Source organism: Camelina sativa, chromosome 16 (genome assembly GCF_000633955.1).
Source record: "Camelina sativa cultivar DH55 chromosome 16, Cs, whole genome shotgun sequence".
In the NCBI taxonomy this organism is placed as follows: domain Eukaryota; kingdom Viridiplantae; phylum Streptophyta; class Magnoliopsida; order Brassicales; family Brassicaceae; genus Camelina; species Camelina sativa.
The window spans coordinates 9978494-9995907 of record NC_025700.1 but is presented as its reverse complement, the minus strand read 5'-3'; the positions used below and the strand labels follow the sequence as shown (position 1 = coordinate 9995907).

The window sequence follows — 17414 nt, the reverse complement described above, 5'->3', positions numbered from 1 at the left end:
TCTATCAGAGGAGAGTCAGATTGCTCATTCTCCTTTGCCATTATGTGCAAATCTATTTGCATTACATCATAAATGTACAAAAGATAATGGGTATCTTCTCTAGCATATTTGCCATCACATGCAAATGTGTGAGCTGAGATCAATTAATGCAAAAAATAAAGCATACACAAACTAAATCTATCGTTTCAACCATCTAAAGCATACACAAAAACAAAGAAAGAGTTTCGTTATATTTAATAAGTTGTCTTCATTCTTCTTTCTTCATTACCAGAATGTGTTGTGTTAAGGTGATCTCCTGTGCCTACAAGAAACACGGCTTTGTGAAAACATAATAACCAAAAATCAAACCTGTCCTGTGTCAAAAAGATTGCAGACATAAATGCCGAAGTCCCGTTGAAGCCAAATAACATCTGAATCTGCTCCATGCATNAGACCAAGTTAGGAACCACCGACAAATATCCAAGGACCTGGAGATGAAACAGTAAAATATATCTACCTATGTCAAAAAGAGTTATATTTGGCAATACATAACCGGTGCTCTCATCGTCTGCACGTGCAATATGATCCCGCCATTCACAAAGCCTCTGCAAGTCAACAACTACTAAGTAAGCTTCATATGGTAATATGAAAGGCATATGAATTTCTTGGATCATGAATTGCAAACATACCGCAACAATGGAAAGTTGAACTGCATTAAGATGACCTGTCTAAACCCTAACAAATGCCAAAATGGAAACGCAACGACAGATTAGTTTTAGTTAATAAGCCATGCATAAGGATTTAAAATCTAATAGGGTACTGCTCTTCCATATAAAAGCAAGAAAGCAATTGACCGAACAAAGAAAAGGTACTCCAGGCAACAAATAAAACTAAAGCAAATATTTTCTTTCATGTTGGGGACAATAAGAAACAAACCCATTAATTTGAAGATACGAATCCCCAGTCAAAAGCTCTTTCTCATATAGTTGCATGCACACATCATAACTGTGTTTGTAAACCTGTTAGCATAGGTACCTTCGTCAATATGATTCTCCAAAATTTGAAGACGACCATGAACATAACAGAATACCTAAAATGAATTGATGCATGATCTTCATGCGCCAACAACCATGTAATAACTTATTACACAGACCGATCGAGAATGAAGAATAAATTTATGTTTAATAAGCCATGCATAAGATTTCTGATAATAAGCTCTTCGAAGAGCATAATTAACGGTATGTTAAGTTTCTGTTTAGTTAAAACTATTAGGTGAAAAGCAAAGGGAACAAGAGTCACGCCCCTTATTTTGGGAGGAATATTGTATGTTTTAAATAAAGTTAGGTGTTTGTTAATAGTATCCTCTATACTCAATCAGTCACTCTTGAATCAAAATCTAAGAAAGGAAAAACATTTAAGATTGTTACCTCTATCAGAGGAGAGTCAGATTGCTCATTCTCCTTTGCCATTATGTGCAAATCTATTTGCATTACATCATAAATGTACAAAAGATAATGGGTATCTTCTCTAGCATATTTGCCATCACATGCAAATGTGTGAGCTGAGATCAATTAATGCAAAAAATAAAGCATACACAAACTAAATCTATCGTTTCAACCATCTAAAGCATACACAAAAACAAAGAAAGAGTTTCGTTATATTTAATAAGTTGTCTTCATTCTTCTTTCTTCATTACCAGAATGTGTTGTGTTAAGGTGATCTCCTGTGCCTACAAGAAACACGGCTTTGTGAAAACATAATAACCAAAAATCAAACCTGTCCTGTGTCAAAAAGATTGCAGACATAAATGCCGAAGTCCCGTTGAAGCCAAATAACATCTGAATCTGCTCCATGCATTACCTAGTCAAATTAAATGTTATCATATTGCTTTAATTATTTTCTAGAAATTGTGTAGAAAAGAGTTAAGCGAGTTTTAGAGAAAACCTTTTTCTTTTTAGGGTCTTTGAAGAGTTCCCTTAGATAAGGACCAATGTGATCCCAAAGCTTGAATGTATCAACAATATAATCCTCGGTCCTGGTAGAGATTTGCATCAAGCATGTTAATCCTTGAAAAGATCTATACTGATTATGCTCCAGATCAACCTACAAAAAGAATAAAAGACAGTAAACTTACCGAGAAAAATAAACAAGATATAACAATAAATATGGAAAAAGACACCACCATCACTAACTCATAAACGAAGTTCTCTTTGTCTACTCAATATACTGGGGAGAGCATATATAGTATAATCACAAAATTCTCATTCTCATTACAGCCTCCATGCCACCAAAAATATTGTCACATTCCAAGAACGCATTGCATATTAGACTAAAAAGGAAATGAGAGGAAGGATAATTACAGCAAACTCTTCAACACTTTGCAATGTCGCAGCTAATTCCTTTAGATCTTTCACTTCTTCAACAATCTTAAATGTAGTCTCTTCCAATGGGAGAGGCTTAACAGGTTTCATCTCTATATCATTTTTATCCATAAAGTCCATCACCGAAATTTTCTCCTGCAAAGTAAATCACAATCAGGAGCATGCAGGAAGATGCAAACACAATCAAAAAAAAAAACTAACCTAAACAATTAATCAAAGAGTATAGTTCTAGGCTCCACATATTAGCCCGAAACAACAAAAATTGAAGTCGAAAATGAAACAAAGCAAAGTATTTCCAAAAGACTAACCAATGGATGAATGAACGGAAGACCATCCTCATTCCTCTCCAAGAAATCATGCTCGAAAGGTTTATTTTCATTGTTCACCAAAATCTTATACTCCTCTTGAGGCTTGTTTATCGTTGGCATATGAAAAGAAACCTTGGCCGTGCCATGTTTGGAACTAGCAACTGTTTTCTCTGAATCTTCTCCCATCTTTAGATTCCTCTTGAACTCATCTATGGTGTCCTCATATTTCTCGAGAATCGCATTGTTCACGTTGACAAGCCAGTCATCACCTTCAACAAATCTAATCGATTTCTTATCACCGATCGTCTCAAGAACGCACTGCAAGGTCTGAGCTATCTCATCAACTGGACTTTTGAACTCGTCGGAACTGTAGAGAATTTGGAAATATCTGTTTGTTGGAATCGTACGAGAAATCGAAGATAGTTTTGATGATCCTTGCTCATTTCTAGTTGATTTGGCTTAGGGTTTTAGAAACGCCATCGGAGCAACAAGAGAAGTAAGTGTCTTTACTTAAGAGATTGCCACTCATTTTAAGCTTAATCATGATAAGGACTTCTAGTCTTGTGGATAAGCACCTAGTCTATGTTGTGTGACATCAGTCAAAATTGGATTTGTTTTGGATAATAGACCAATCACAATAAGGGGAAAATCAACTTAGATGCCAACTATTTTTAAATATCCTTAATATATGTTTTGGAGTATTATGAGTCCGATTGGTAACGTATCCAAAGCTGTACAGAATAGTTGTAAGCTGGAGCTGTAAGCTGTTACGGAATAGTGCAAAGCTGTAAAAAAGAGATGTACATGAACATGAACGTTGTACCAAAAAGCTGAGAGTAAAGTTTTTAATAAAAATTTTAGTAACGCTTTTGTGATTGGTAAAAAAATCAAAACTGTACAAATGGTACAGTTTTTATTGTGTTCACCAATGAAGACCTATATGTTTAAACATTTTATACAGAAAAATAAAAAAGACGGTTAAGTTGGAGACTTATATAGTAGAAGGTTATAAATGAGTTAAGCTTCCCAGAAACCATAGTCAACACCTATCAATTGTACGTTCACATTGATGCAAAGACCGGTTTGAGTTGTCTTTTGAGCATATTGATTTCATTATTTCAACGTACGCCATTCAAAGATAAGATCCAAGATCCATGCCTACTGATTTATCTTTGAACAGATTAATTCCCTCTAGGTATTTTAAATGCAGAGTAGATGCTTCTTAGTCGAAAGATAAAGAGATAAGTGGTGTAAGATGAAACCTTAGAGATGAGCTGGTTTGGGGCAAAAGCTTATACTCAGGTAGGATCTGCTTTATATACAAAGGCATTTGTTTTGATTTAGTCGATTGCTAATCTAGGTTTCATTGAGAATTTACTATTTGAGAGTGACCTCAAAACCCTCATTTAGGCAATTAAGAAAACTAAAATATGGTGGAGGCTATATATGGAGTTACGTTCACAAGTGAGATCTTGAGCCAAATGAGACGAAGTCTTAAGCCTGTACTTTTTTTTAACGGGAGACAAAGAAACATGTGTTGATCTTAATGCGAAGAAGGCGTCATCTTGTATTCTATATATTTTGCATATTTAGATCGTAGTACTCCCCCGGTCATCTTGTACTCTATATATTTTTGCATATTTAGAAAAGAAGGAGTTAAGAGTTCATATTGAAGACTTGGAAAATCAACTATAAAATAAGGGAGAAGAGTTAATTTCTATATATCATGATCTTGAACAAATTCGGCCGAAAAAGAGTAAAGATGTAGGAACACGGAAAAACAAAGCTTGATCACATTTTGCCTATTGGAAGAGTGGTACATCAGCCCCAAGGTTTTGGTTACAAAGGTAATGAACCAAGCTCTAATATTGTATTTGTTTCAGGTGGTATTATGCAAGATTCTATCAAGAACATACCAAGAAAATCCCAAAATAAGTTGACAAGGGATAAGATAGCAAATGCAAATCAACATAGTCACCAGAACCGTTCTTCGACTGAGAAATCATAGAGACGCAGATTTGATACCATACTGACGTAACGGAAGCTAAGATAATACAAAGATCTTATTTAGTGAGAATATCTAAGATCAATGCCTTCTTGGATTCGTTGAAATCTCCTGAATCTATCTGAAACAAGGATTCGAGAATACTCTTCTCTCAAAAGCAGAAATTAACTTTATAATACAATAGGTCTCAATAGTCTATTTATATAAAAACCCTAAGTAACCTCTGAAATATTCTAAACATTTTAAAAGATAAATCATATAATTAATAATAATATCAAAATATAAATAAATGAAAATAATTTCAATTATGGGCTGCATCAGCCATCAGTTAACCATGTGTAATTTTGTCCTATTTTTATCTTGTAGATCTAGGCAGTGAATGGGAACAACAAATTTGCGGTTTTCAAAAAAAAAAAAACCAAAACCGCACATGTACAGCCAATCAAGAGAAAAAAATTTAATTTGCATTTTTTGAAAAAAAAACAAAAAGCGGATCGATTCAGCAGATAAAGGCATGGACCGCCTTTCAAAAATACAACGGGTAATAACCAGCGGTTTCTGGGACCGCAACCAATTAATGCTTTATTTAATAATTTTTTAATATATAAATATACTATATAAACATATGTGTCTATGTTATCAAAAACCAAAAAAACAACTATCCCTTATTCTCTCCCTTCCTCTCTCTCTCTCAAGATTTTACTTTGGTAAACATCTAGTATACTTTATCCTCTCTCTTTCTCTACCTCTCGATTTGTAGTGTAACATCATTTTGGTAATTTTTTTTTTTTTTTAATTACTTCTCATATTTAATTTCTTTTTATTTTTTTTCTGAAAAACCTACTCTCATATTTTCCTAAACACAATCTTATATAGGTTTTGTTTAATATATTTTCAAAATGAATTAATGAAAAGTACACTTTTAAATGCTTTGTTAGATTTTAAATTTATAAAAACTGATTTAAAGTGGAATTTTTATGTTAATAAATAGGGTTGTAATATATGTTTTAAGTTGAAAATTAATAAAAGTAATAATTTTATTATTCAGTAAATAATAATATTGTCCATACTACTTAAATATCATAGTGGTTATTAAAAATACTCATATATCATAGTCTTTATGTATTCATTATATTGTTATTTTTAAAAAATTTGTAATCCAGTTTACTTAATTTATTATAATTATACATGTTAGTTTAATTATATAACAATTGAACATTTTCAGTATGTTTCATATCATTTTTATTTTATTTTCCTAACTAATATATTTATATATGTATATGTATATGTATAGATAACAATATAAATTAGTTTAGAAATAAAACAATATGTTTAAAAGAATTCTTATTAACAATAAAATAATTTTATCGATATAAAATGTATAGTAACCAATAACTTTCATTAAATGTAGATATGTCGTCAAATCGTCGAAGAAACACAAATTCTTCTAGACAGACAAGTTCAAATCAGCCAATCGAAAATTCAACTCCTCCAACGGAAACAACAGTATAAATGGTCATTCAGGAAAAAAACATTAATTCAATTGTTCGATGAAGCAATTGCGATGAATAATTATACTCTTAAGAATCCGACCGCTATCGGTAGAGAGTATATGGTAGAAAAATTTAACCAAGCATTCAACATGAATATAACTTATGGATTCTTCAAAAACAAACTTGATGAATTCAAAAAAAATTACAAGAGGTGGAAGGTTCTTACTCATAAAACCGGAATCACGGTTAATCATGATACATCCATGATATATGCATCTGACTCATGGTGGAAGGATCAAGAGTTTGTAAGTATAAATAATCCTTCTACTCATCAAGATATGTTTTAAATTTTGGTATCACGAATCTAAATAATTTAAATTTATAAGGATGCAAAGTAACAAAAAGTTTGAACCGAAAGCCACCTCAATTTTGAGATGTGATGCAACGATGTTTCATATTACATGATGTTCAATCACAATCTCAACACTCTGCTCGACAAAGTTATTTTTATAAATACAGTTATTTTTATTATTAATTCATAACATACAATAATATACAAACATACTAATTATTAATAAATTTATTTATAATATATGTAATCCGCACCGCTTTTCTTTTTTTTACCATTCACACAATTAATACTGAACCGCAAATAGTTTTTTCACCAATCAAATATCATTTTGTACCGCTTATTTTATATAAACCGCATTTGTCCCGCAAACCGCACGTACCGCAGTTGAACCGTACTGCACTCCAAAACCGCTTTCCCCGTACAACCAAAACCGCGATCATCATTCGGACCCCTAATTTTCTTAGACACTTTAAATCCGCGAATAGTGTGGCTCCTAATCTAATAGATAATATTCATATATTTAAAAAAATCTAATTAATGTATTAAATTATTTATAACATAAATTTTCTAAAGAAGAGGATTTTAAAAAAAAATCGATAAACAGATTTCAATTTTGTGAATTCTATATATATTTTAATATGTGTTACGAATGTTAGTAATTTAATACACTCGTTAAAATGGTACTAGTACATACTTTTCAAAGTCACTGGTATTATTGCCGACAGCCGGCAACAATATTTAACAAAGGATCCTTAGCGAGTATGACAACGAAGTGGCCGACCATGTCTTTCATTTATTCATTGTCTACTACACGACAAACTATACACACGTATTTAACCCATCAGTCAGGACATAGTTGGATTTATCGTTTTTGATTTCTCGTCAAAATTATATACAGTATATACGCTTTTTTCAATGCTCTTTGGCAAATGTTGTTATTGTCATTCTCCTCCAATTCGTGAAAACTAAAGGGATGAAAAGTCATTTTCCAATTGTTTTCAAATAATTGAGATGGTATATTGGAAAGTAGATAAAATACGTGGTGCAAACAAAAAGAAATTTATTCTCCGATAGTTTTCAAATATTAGTTAGGATAGTATGTTAAGAGGATAGACAAATTATGCAGCAAAAATACGATCGAATTATCGAAGTCATTTCAGCCACGTTGTGGTGTTCCAATTTTTTGTTTTTTTGACATTCCTTATATTGTTTAATCTTTTTCAACGTATTGTGTATCAAGAATTGTTTGATTATTTTATATATAAACTAAAATTTGAGTTCAAATATAATCATTCAAATTTTTGAGTATAAATCTAAATAAACACTAAACTTACTTTACTAAGTGATATACAACATATATATTGTTGAAAATAATATTTATTTGTTATATTTATTTGCGCAGGATTTTAGTTTAATTTTTTTTCAATAAAAATTATTGAATATAAATATAATCATTTAAAGTTCAAAAATATAAATCTGTATAAAGTTATACTTATTTACTAATCTATATATAACATATATTGTATAGTGTTACTATAATGTTTTCTTGACAAATCAACAATATATAACATGGTAACAAAAAAATTGACTTAAGAACCTCACTGAAAGAGTCGACAATCTTCTGATCTTTTATTCTTAGAAGAGTTTCATTTTATATTCATATTTCATAAAAACATATTTTTAAAAGTTTTAATATCGTATGTTGATCGTTGACCTAATTATAGATATCATTTACATATTGATATCCCACATTAAATGTAAATATAGAATTTTCGACCAAGTCAAGAATGATTAGATGGTGAAACGGTTAAACCTGATAATGAATATCCGTTCACTAATCCAAGTTACATGTTTTTCTAAAATCTCATATGTTAATTTTGTGATGCAACCCCAGTTTCATCATCTCAAACATAGTGTACTTTAAATATATTGTTTCTCCCAATATTTTAGGTTAAAAGTATTTGATAAAATTGATGAAATCTCAAACTTGTTTTATAGTTTAGTTTTTTATATAATGTTATAGAATTGTAATTCCAGTTGATAATATGCCTTCTGAGATATGTTACACAAATCAAATGTCATTTTTTGTAATGGCTTACATATCATTTTTTCTATATTTTGTGACTATTGAGTTTGTTTTTTAGATAAACTAGATGAGTACCCGCACTACGTGCGGGTTTGTTTATATCTATATATATACATTTATTGCAATACCTTATTTGCTTCTTTTATTTTCACATTTGAAAGATTAAAAATTATATATTAACAAACAAAACTAAAAATTTTTTGTGAGGAGGCAAATAATACTAAATTTTGTTTAAAGCTAAATCTTATTCTAAAGTGATTTTTGTAGAGGATATCTATTAGCATTTTTTTAGAAAGTAAAATAATCATATCATTTGCACATTTGATCGGTAGATAATAACATTTAAACATCATACATTCTACAATCCTTGTCTAAAACTTAGGTATTTAGATATATTTGTATTTAATACCATGGGACTCTCCAATTTTCTTTTATTAAAAAGATTTTCATGCAGGTTGCTTAACTCTTTAATGGTTATAATTAAGATAAACAATTTCCTTTCCTGCTAGCTATTAAATTTTTTGAATATAACTCTAGATTTAATTTAATTTCCTTCTTCTTTTCTCTTTGATTTTTCTCACCCAACATTATATCATTGATTTAACTATCTTTCATTCGATACTGAAAAAACTCTGATCTTTTTGATACATAAATAATTGTTTCTCTAAGAACACACTTTCATAGTTTTCTACAAATATTAACCAAATTCCCGGTCACTGCTGCAATCCTTTAAATTGTTGAGAAAATTTTAACGTCTAAACAATATGTTCATATCTTCATGGTTTACCCTAAGAGGACGAAACAAATCTTTGATTTTACTTTCGATACATTTTAATCTTTTGGTGATGCATCTACTTACTTAAAGAACACATCAACATGTTCTAAGCTTCTCTAGATTTTTTTATACAAATATTGAAATTGTTTGTGATACGAAAAAGAATAAAAGACATGAAGATGTTTCAAATTCCTCTTTAATTTTGAATATATTTGCTTTTAATTTGGGTTGACAGGTGTCACTCTTTCCACTGCTGGCGTGTCACTCATATGTAGAGAGTTGAACAACTTTCATAGTATAAATTATTTTTTCAAGAGTCTTTTTTATAGTTTCCCAAAAAAAATGTGATCCTTACAAGTTACAATGTCTTCATTTTTATCAAAACTTTTAATTTGAGTTGAGTAATTAATCTCTTATTTGTCTCTAAGTGAAATTTAATAATAAATTTTTGTAGCATGTGTTTCTTAGAAACTAATGTTTTACTTCAATTTGATTTTTATGTTTATAATTTTATAAATACAACTACATAAATTGTTTTTTTACTCCACCATGCATTACAATCTTACTTCCATTCTAAAACTCATTAACTCATTCTAAATTTTGCAATAAGATCATGTTTTGGTTAAAATTTGAATAATAAAATTATTACTAAAACAAATTCATAGTATTATTTTTACTATTTGAAAATTTTCATTTATGTTACTTAATTCATTTTTATATAGCTATTATTTTATTATTTAATAAAAAAAATTATATCCTTGTTTTACTATTTTAAAATTTTAATTATTTTTATTTAATTAGTTTTTAATTTTTTTTTACTATTGTTAATTATAAGTTATAAATATGAAATAAATAAATATTCAAATAGTAATTTTTAATAAAAAAAATTATAGTATTGTTTAGGTGGATGCTGATGTGAAGGAAGAGAAAAGAGTAAAATTATTTATATATATATATATATATAGATATTGATTTACTAATTCGGACAGCATTATCTATTTGTGCTTGTTTTTTTTTTACATGTTATTAATTGTTAGTTTGTATTAGTTATTTTTTTTTGTTTTTACATGTTATTAATTGTTAGTTTGTATTAGTTATTTTTTTTGGTCAATCATTGGGCCATAACAAGCCGGCCCATTAGCCAAATCCTTACATTTATAGAGAGCGAGATTTGATCCCTGGTATGATGGTGAATTGTGTATTAAAAACTTACCATTTGCTACTGTACTAAGATCACTTTATATAAAATTAATATGATAATGTGTCCAAGTGTCTAAAGTTCAACCGGTGTACCAAAAAGACTTTTATGTTGAAAGAGACGCATATTACCCCCTGATGCTAAGAGGTACGTCAACTAGAAGAGCTGAATTTTCCCAAACAATTTTAATCCAGATTTTATCTCCTTTTATATTTCATGTACTATTAATGTTGAATTGTATATATGGTCATAATAATGTATATCCATAGTCAGAATCATTTAAAAGATATAAAAGAGAATTACAACCACATAGTTGAAAATATCCAAGAGAATGTAATCTCTTCTATCTTTTTAAAGGAATATAATCTAGCCCAACTAATTGTAATATTATTTCTTCCGTTCCAATAAAAGAGTACAGCTCATTGGGAGTTATTCTTATCTTTTGCCGCTTTGCCACGCCATATATATATTTTTTCTTAATTTTAAGCACTAACTAATAAAGAAACCAATAAAAATATCTCCTTGATAGTGATAGAGTAGTATTAATTATCCATTGTGGGGCTATAAATAGAGACCTTTGAGATCCAAGTTTATCGTCAAAGCAACCAAACACATAAAGAGAGATTCAATACAAAAGAAAAAGGTTTCAAAAAAAAAAGATATGGCAGGACTCATCAACAAGATCGGAGATGCACTCCACATTGGAGGAGGCAACAAGGAAGGTGAGCACAAGAAGCACGAAGAAGAACACAAGAAACACGTCGATGAGCACAAGAGTGGCGAGCACAAAGAAGGTATCGCTGACAAGATCAAAGACAAGATCCACGGTGGAGAAGGCAAAAGCCATGACGGTGAAAAGAAAAAGAAGAAGGACAAGAAGGAGAAGAAACACCATGGAGATGGTCACCACAGCAGCAGCAGTGACAGCGACAGCGATTAAGGTTTATTTTACTTTAATTTCACTACCTATTTTTAATCATACACATAAATCTTGAACAAATATTTACTAATGATAGTTCTTGGATCTTGAAAAAAAGCTACATATCATTTATTTGTCGATCTAATAAGTTGTAATTTTTACTGAGTTTGTTAATCCTGAACAAATATACTCATAAGCTTTGGATCTTAGATTGAAAGAAATAAGGTTTGGATCTTGAAAACGAAAAAATTTGGATCTTGAAAACTCTATTTATTAAAGTATTATATAGTCAATAATATATATTTATATATATTTATTTTGTAAAAATATATTCAATAATTGTTGTATTTATTAAATGTATTTTTGATTTGTAGGTGAGAAAGTGAGAAGGATCGCTTAAATAAACCAGATCTGCTTCTGAGTATTATTGATTAAGTCTGTTCCTATCCTCTTAGAGACGGGATTAAAGAAAGGAGAACCGTGCATCTGTCTTCGTTTGTTGTGTTTTTGTTTTCTTGCCATGAAAATAACGCTCATGTATCTTATCTAAATCTAAATTAATAAATCCATGTATCCTAACTTGTTAAGAAGTTTTATTTTAAGAAATCTAAACTTCTTGATAAACAAACCACTGATCAAATCAAAGAAATCGTTGTTCAGAACAAAAAAAAAACAAGTCAAATAAAAAAAGAAATCAATACTTTCTTTTAAGAGTAATGTCCCTACTCGTAAGACCATCTCAATCTCTCATCTTTAAATAGGCCTGCTTCTTTTTCTTATATATATATATATATATATATTATTTTTTTTATCGGCAGTATGACTTTGTATTAACAAAGATTATATTACATTGTTCCATGATATTACAAACTTTGAGTTTGCTACTCTAGCACTTTAGCTAGATTATTAATAACAACATTCAGATAACGAAGAATCTGAACAAAAGTTATTCCTTTGTAGGATTGGAAAATGTTCTTAATATCCTGTAAATGGGTAATGATAGGAGAGTGCTCACTTTGATGGTATTGTTGCTGCCCAGTAGAGAAGTGACCTATCTTCTTGTATAATACTTTAAAGGTATATGAACATGTTTCCATCATCATATTTAATTATTTACAATCAATGATTGTTTATTTGTATTCTCTTTCTCCTGAATCTTTTGTATGATGTCCAAAAATTTTGGAGTAAAAAAGATTTGTGCTATGATCCAACGATATCTACAATTCTTCTTTACGTGAATGTTAATATCCTTTATAAAATGAAATATAGATTTTCTTTTTTTTATCATTTGATTTTATTGATACAATCTTAAGCCGGCAAAAAATGAGATATCTCTGGAGTCTAAAGTCCAAACAAGAAAAACTAAGTCGATAGACGAAGGAAAAGTCTCGGAAACTAAAGTGAAAGCAAGAACCATTAACAAATATAAAGCATAAATTGTAAACCCAAAACATAAGGAATTTGCAACCGAAGTCAGAATATTAGCAACAAGACTTCAAGCTTCAGAGTGACGCTAGCTCAAATCAACTTATTCTTCTGAAAATCCTAAGAACGAGATTTATCAATGATTCCCTTGGAAAACCCAAAGATAACAACCACTTCTTCCTATCTAGATGAGAGCTGACTTCTCAAATCAAGAAACCAAAACTTTCATAACCCAACAAGCAAGACACTAGAAGATTCTCAACCACTTCCCGATAAGACACCAGCGCCACCAATTTACACGTAGATAGAAGTCTACAAAAAAATTTCAGATCTCTACCCGATCTGCAAAGCAAAGACAAGGAGTTACACCCCTACCACATCTCATCACCCATCCTCTCCTGACATGTTCTTCCCGTCATCGGATGATAACCCTCGTCATCAACAACAGTCTGGATCTCTCTATCATGGCGGTTGTGACGGACGCAAAAACCGTGGTAGACGTGGTCTTCAACCCAACACTTATTGGTCCCCTTCATCGAACAATTGGAATTATGGCTCTCCCCAAGTTCCATATCCATACTCTTACGGGCCGACACCACCTCTGTACTACGTTGCTGCTCCTTTCCAGCACTCGGTTTGACCTTCACAACATTTACCGTCGCATCCTTCACACGATGCATTTGGCATCCTTGGTTCACACCCTCAACATCCACACGCTGCTGCTCATCTCGTTCAAGGAACCTCCCTCACACCAATTCAAGTTGCTGATCACTCCGAATATGCGCCTTCTGCTCTTGCACATGCTTTCAACACGATGACGTTGCAAGATACACACAATGGCGAATGTGTCATGGATATCGGGGAAACTCATGTCACCAACAATCAAGGTAATCTAAGTTATACTCATAATTTGAGCATACTTCCAATGATTACAGTCGGTAATGGATCTCTTGCGCCTATAACTACTATTGGTCATGGTACTCTAAATTCTTCCTCTCATCCCTTTCAGCTCAAAAATATTATTGTTTTTCCTTCCATGGTTAAGAATGTAATCTTTGTTTGTCGCTTTGTTATAGAAAACAATTGCTCTCTTGAATTTGAAGCTTTTGGTTTTTCTATTAAAGACATTCAAACTCGGACCAAGCTTCTCCGATGTAATAGAAAAGGTCTGCTCTACTCGGTGTCTCCTCCAAAGTCGCTTGCTTCGCCACATGTTCTCACGGTGACTACACCGACCAGTGATGTGTGGCATAAACGTCTTGGTCACCTTAGTAGCGCGAATCATCGTCACTTAGCTTCTTCTTCTCCTTCTATTTTATTTAATAAGCAAAATAATGTGTGACATGCATGTCAACTTGGTGTCGGAGGGTACAACAATCAGGTTCTCCTGTCCCCATACGTCTCAACAAAACGGGAAAGCCGAACGGATGCTACGAAAAATCAATAACATTGTTTGCACACTTTTAACTCAAACAAGTTTACCCTACTCCAATTGGGTCGAGGCTCTTCACACGACGGTTTATCTGCTGAACATCGCTCCATCATCAACAATTGGTCATGAGATTCCATATACAAAACTGTTTTCAAAAACCGGTATCTTATTCTCATCTTCGAATCTTTGGTTGTTTATGCTATCCTAATATTTTACCCACTTCTCCTTACAAACTCGCTCCTAGGTCCACAAATTGCATAGTCTTGGCTATCCCTCTAATCATTGTGGCTGTAGGAGTCTTGATCTCTCAACACATATGATCATTTAATCTCGCCATCATGTTTTTGATGAAACGGCCTTCCCATTTTAAACAAAGCCAAACATTCCGACTCCTCCCACAAACACGGTTTCGTCTCCTTTATCTCTCGTCATACAGCCTATTCCTCATTCTTCCTCAACCACACCTCTTGGTCCTCCGCCTGGTCTTCCTGTTTTGCCTCCTCTGCAAGCTACTCATCCCATGACCACTCGCAGCAAAAATGGCATCTTTAAGTCTCAAACTCGGCTTTGTCGTAATGCTTATGTTGTTTCTCTCATTCTCTTCTCTCATGTTTCGGGTGCAAAAGATCCATTTTGGAATAATGCTATGGATAAGGAATACAATGCTCAAATTAAGTGTAGCACTTGGAACCTTGTTCCGCGCCCCCCTAACGTTAACGTGATCCGTTCTTTATGGTTGTTTAAATATAAGTATCATGCAGATGGGAGCTTGGCGAGTTATAAAGCTCGACTTGTGGCTAATGGCAAATCTCAAGATCTTGGCGTTGACTGTAATGAAACCTTTAGCTCAGTGGTCAAGCTTGCAACCATTCGATCAATTCTTCATCTTATTGTTACTAGATATTGGCCGCTTCGACAACTCGACGTAAAGAACGTTTCTCAATGGCGACCTTGACGAGGTTGTCTACATGCACCAACCAGCTGGCTATGCGGATCCCAAGAAACCCAATCATGTTTGTTTACTACGCAGGTCACAATATGGTCTCAAGTAGGCGCCCAGAGCTTGGAACACCAGGTTTACCAACTATGCAAAGAGCATTGAATTCACACAGAGTATCTCTTACGCTTCCTTGTTTGTGTGTGACCATGGGGCTGATCTCGCTTATCTACTCCTATATGTGGATGACGTTGCTCTCACCACTTCCTCTACTTTTCTACTTGATATGATTATCCAATCACTCAGCAAGGAGTTTGAAATGACGGACCTTGGTTAACTGCACCACTTTCTCAGCATTACCTTCACATGTGATAGCACTGGCCTCTTTCTTCATCAATGCAACTATGCCACGAATATCATTGCTCGCGCCGGCATGAGCAACTGCAAACCATGTCTTACTCCAGTCGATACGCACAATAAGTTGGCTGAAGACGATGGGCCTCCTGTTGTAGATCTGACATTATATTGTGGTCTCGCTGGAGCATTGCAGTACCTGACTTTCACAAGACCTGATATTTCGTTTGTCGTTCAACAAGTATGTATCTTCATGCACGATCCCCGGGAGTCGCATTTCAATGAGTTAAAACGCATTCTTCGTTATCTTCAGGGCACCCTCGATCACCGGCTCCATTTCTATAAGAACTCTCCACCTTCTCTCACTGCCTATTCCGATGCTGCTTATGTTTCTCTAAACTCTGACGACTCACTCACCGCCTATTCTGATGCCGATTGGGCGGGCTGCCCCTCTACATGATGCTCTACATCGGGGTTTTGTATATTTCTTGATGATAATCTGATTTCTTGGTCGTCTAAATGGAAACCCTGTTGTAGGTTTCATAGTAAATGCCTCGAAGATGATAGAAGGTTATATATGTTGATGGTGAGTTTGTGGTAAATGTTATTCATCTATTTCCATTTGTGGAATATCGTTGTTTGTGTTATCACTTCCTGAGAATAGATGGAGCCTCCGCCGAGTAGATTCATGCCCAAGAGAGCAGAAAATTGTGGGAATACTTCATTCTTGGACAAACTCTACTTTGATACTCTATCTCAACGCATGACACAACATTGTGAATGGTATTTAATTGGGATTTTAATTGAAAGTACCACATTTACTTACAATCTTTTCTAATCTACCATCTCAACGCATGACACAACATTGTGAATGGTAGTTAATTGGGATTTTAATTAAAAGTACGACATTTACTTAGAATCTTTTCTAATCTACCACAAGTGAAAACTACTTTTCAATTCTACCACAAGAGACACTTAAAAGTCGTAAATACCCTCTTGTTTATGAGAAATTTTGAAATTAATTGTGTTTTTAATCCACATGAGGGGACTGTGTACTATTGACAATTGACATTTAATATGCACAAAAGTAAAACTCAGTGGGCTAAAGAAATGAGCTGTAATTTGTATATAATTTGAAGAACAAGAAAAATAGGTAATAGAAAAAACACGTGTGATGACAAGATAAGAGCATTAATTGAGTCTGTAGACAAGTTATTCCGTAGACAAAATGATTTTTTTGTAGACAAGTTTTATTTGTTGATCATGGTAGACATAGGGTCCTAATGGTAACAGCGTATTTAACTGTGCGGGGAAAGCAGTTCAACTGCGGTACGTGCGGGATAAAATAATTTGCAGAACAAGTTCGGTTTATATAGAATAACTAGTATGAAATAATGTTTGATTGGTGAAAAAAATACTAGCGGTATAGTTAATAAAAAAAATTCAGTTGTTAAGAATTTTCTTTTTAAACATATATTTTCTTTTAAAAACAGTTTATTCAATTATATACATATATATATATATATATAGAAAATTTAACAATGATATGAAACTGTAAAAACTAAAATTTATTTTGAATTGATTAGGTTAATGTTATTTAGTAAAATAGTGAAGAAATACCTCTCATTTTAAAAAAAAATTGTTGTAATGAAAACTATAATTTCCTTAAAAAAATTGAAATTTAGCTAAAATATATATTATACATTGTATATGATATAACCAAACCATAAATAAGATTTTTTATTTTACTTATTTTTCATAAATCTGGTT

The 17414-nt window shown here is 32.3% G+C and overlaps 3 protein-coding genes and 1 pseudogene across 3 annotated transcripts; 2 read left to right on the top strand and 2 right to left on the bottom strand.

The window, feature by feature from the left end:
- LOC104753538 overlaps window positions 1–1448 on the bottom strand; it is a 4618-nt pseudogene extending 3170 nt beyond the window's left edge.
- Window positions 1446–2485, bottom strand: LOC109129587 (protein RRP6-like 1). The gene is made up of 3 exons (XM_019238022.1): window positions 2340–2485; window positions 1924–2082; window positions 1446–1839 (listed from the first exon to the last, which is right to left on the bottom strand). The coding sequence occupies exons 1-3, from the start codon at window positions 2478–2480 to the stop codon at window positions 1750–1752; spliced, it is 390 nt and encodes a 129-aa protein (XP_019093567.1). The 5' UTR covers window positions 2481–2485; the 3' UTR covers window positions 1446–1749.
- On the top strand, window positions 11151–12102 carry LOC104750265 (dehydrin HIRD11-like). Its single transcript, XM_010472037.2, has 2 exons — window positions 11151–11518; window positions 11871–12102. Exon 1 carries the CDS (start codon window positions 11239–11241, stop codon window positions 11515–11517), a length of 279 nt encoding a protein of 92 aa, XP_010470339.1. The 5' UTR covers window positions 11151–11238; the 3' UTR covers window position 11518; window positions 11871–12102.
- On the top strand, window positions 15724–16104 carry LOC109129474 (uncharacterized mitochondrial protein AtMg00810-like). Its single transcript, XM_019237735.1, has 2 exons — window positions 15724–15885; window positions 15958–16104. Exons 1-2 carry the CDS (start codon window positions 15724–15726, stop codon window positions 16102–16104), a joined length of 309 nt encoding a protein of 102 aa, XP_019093280.1.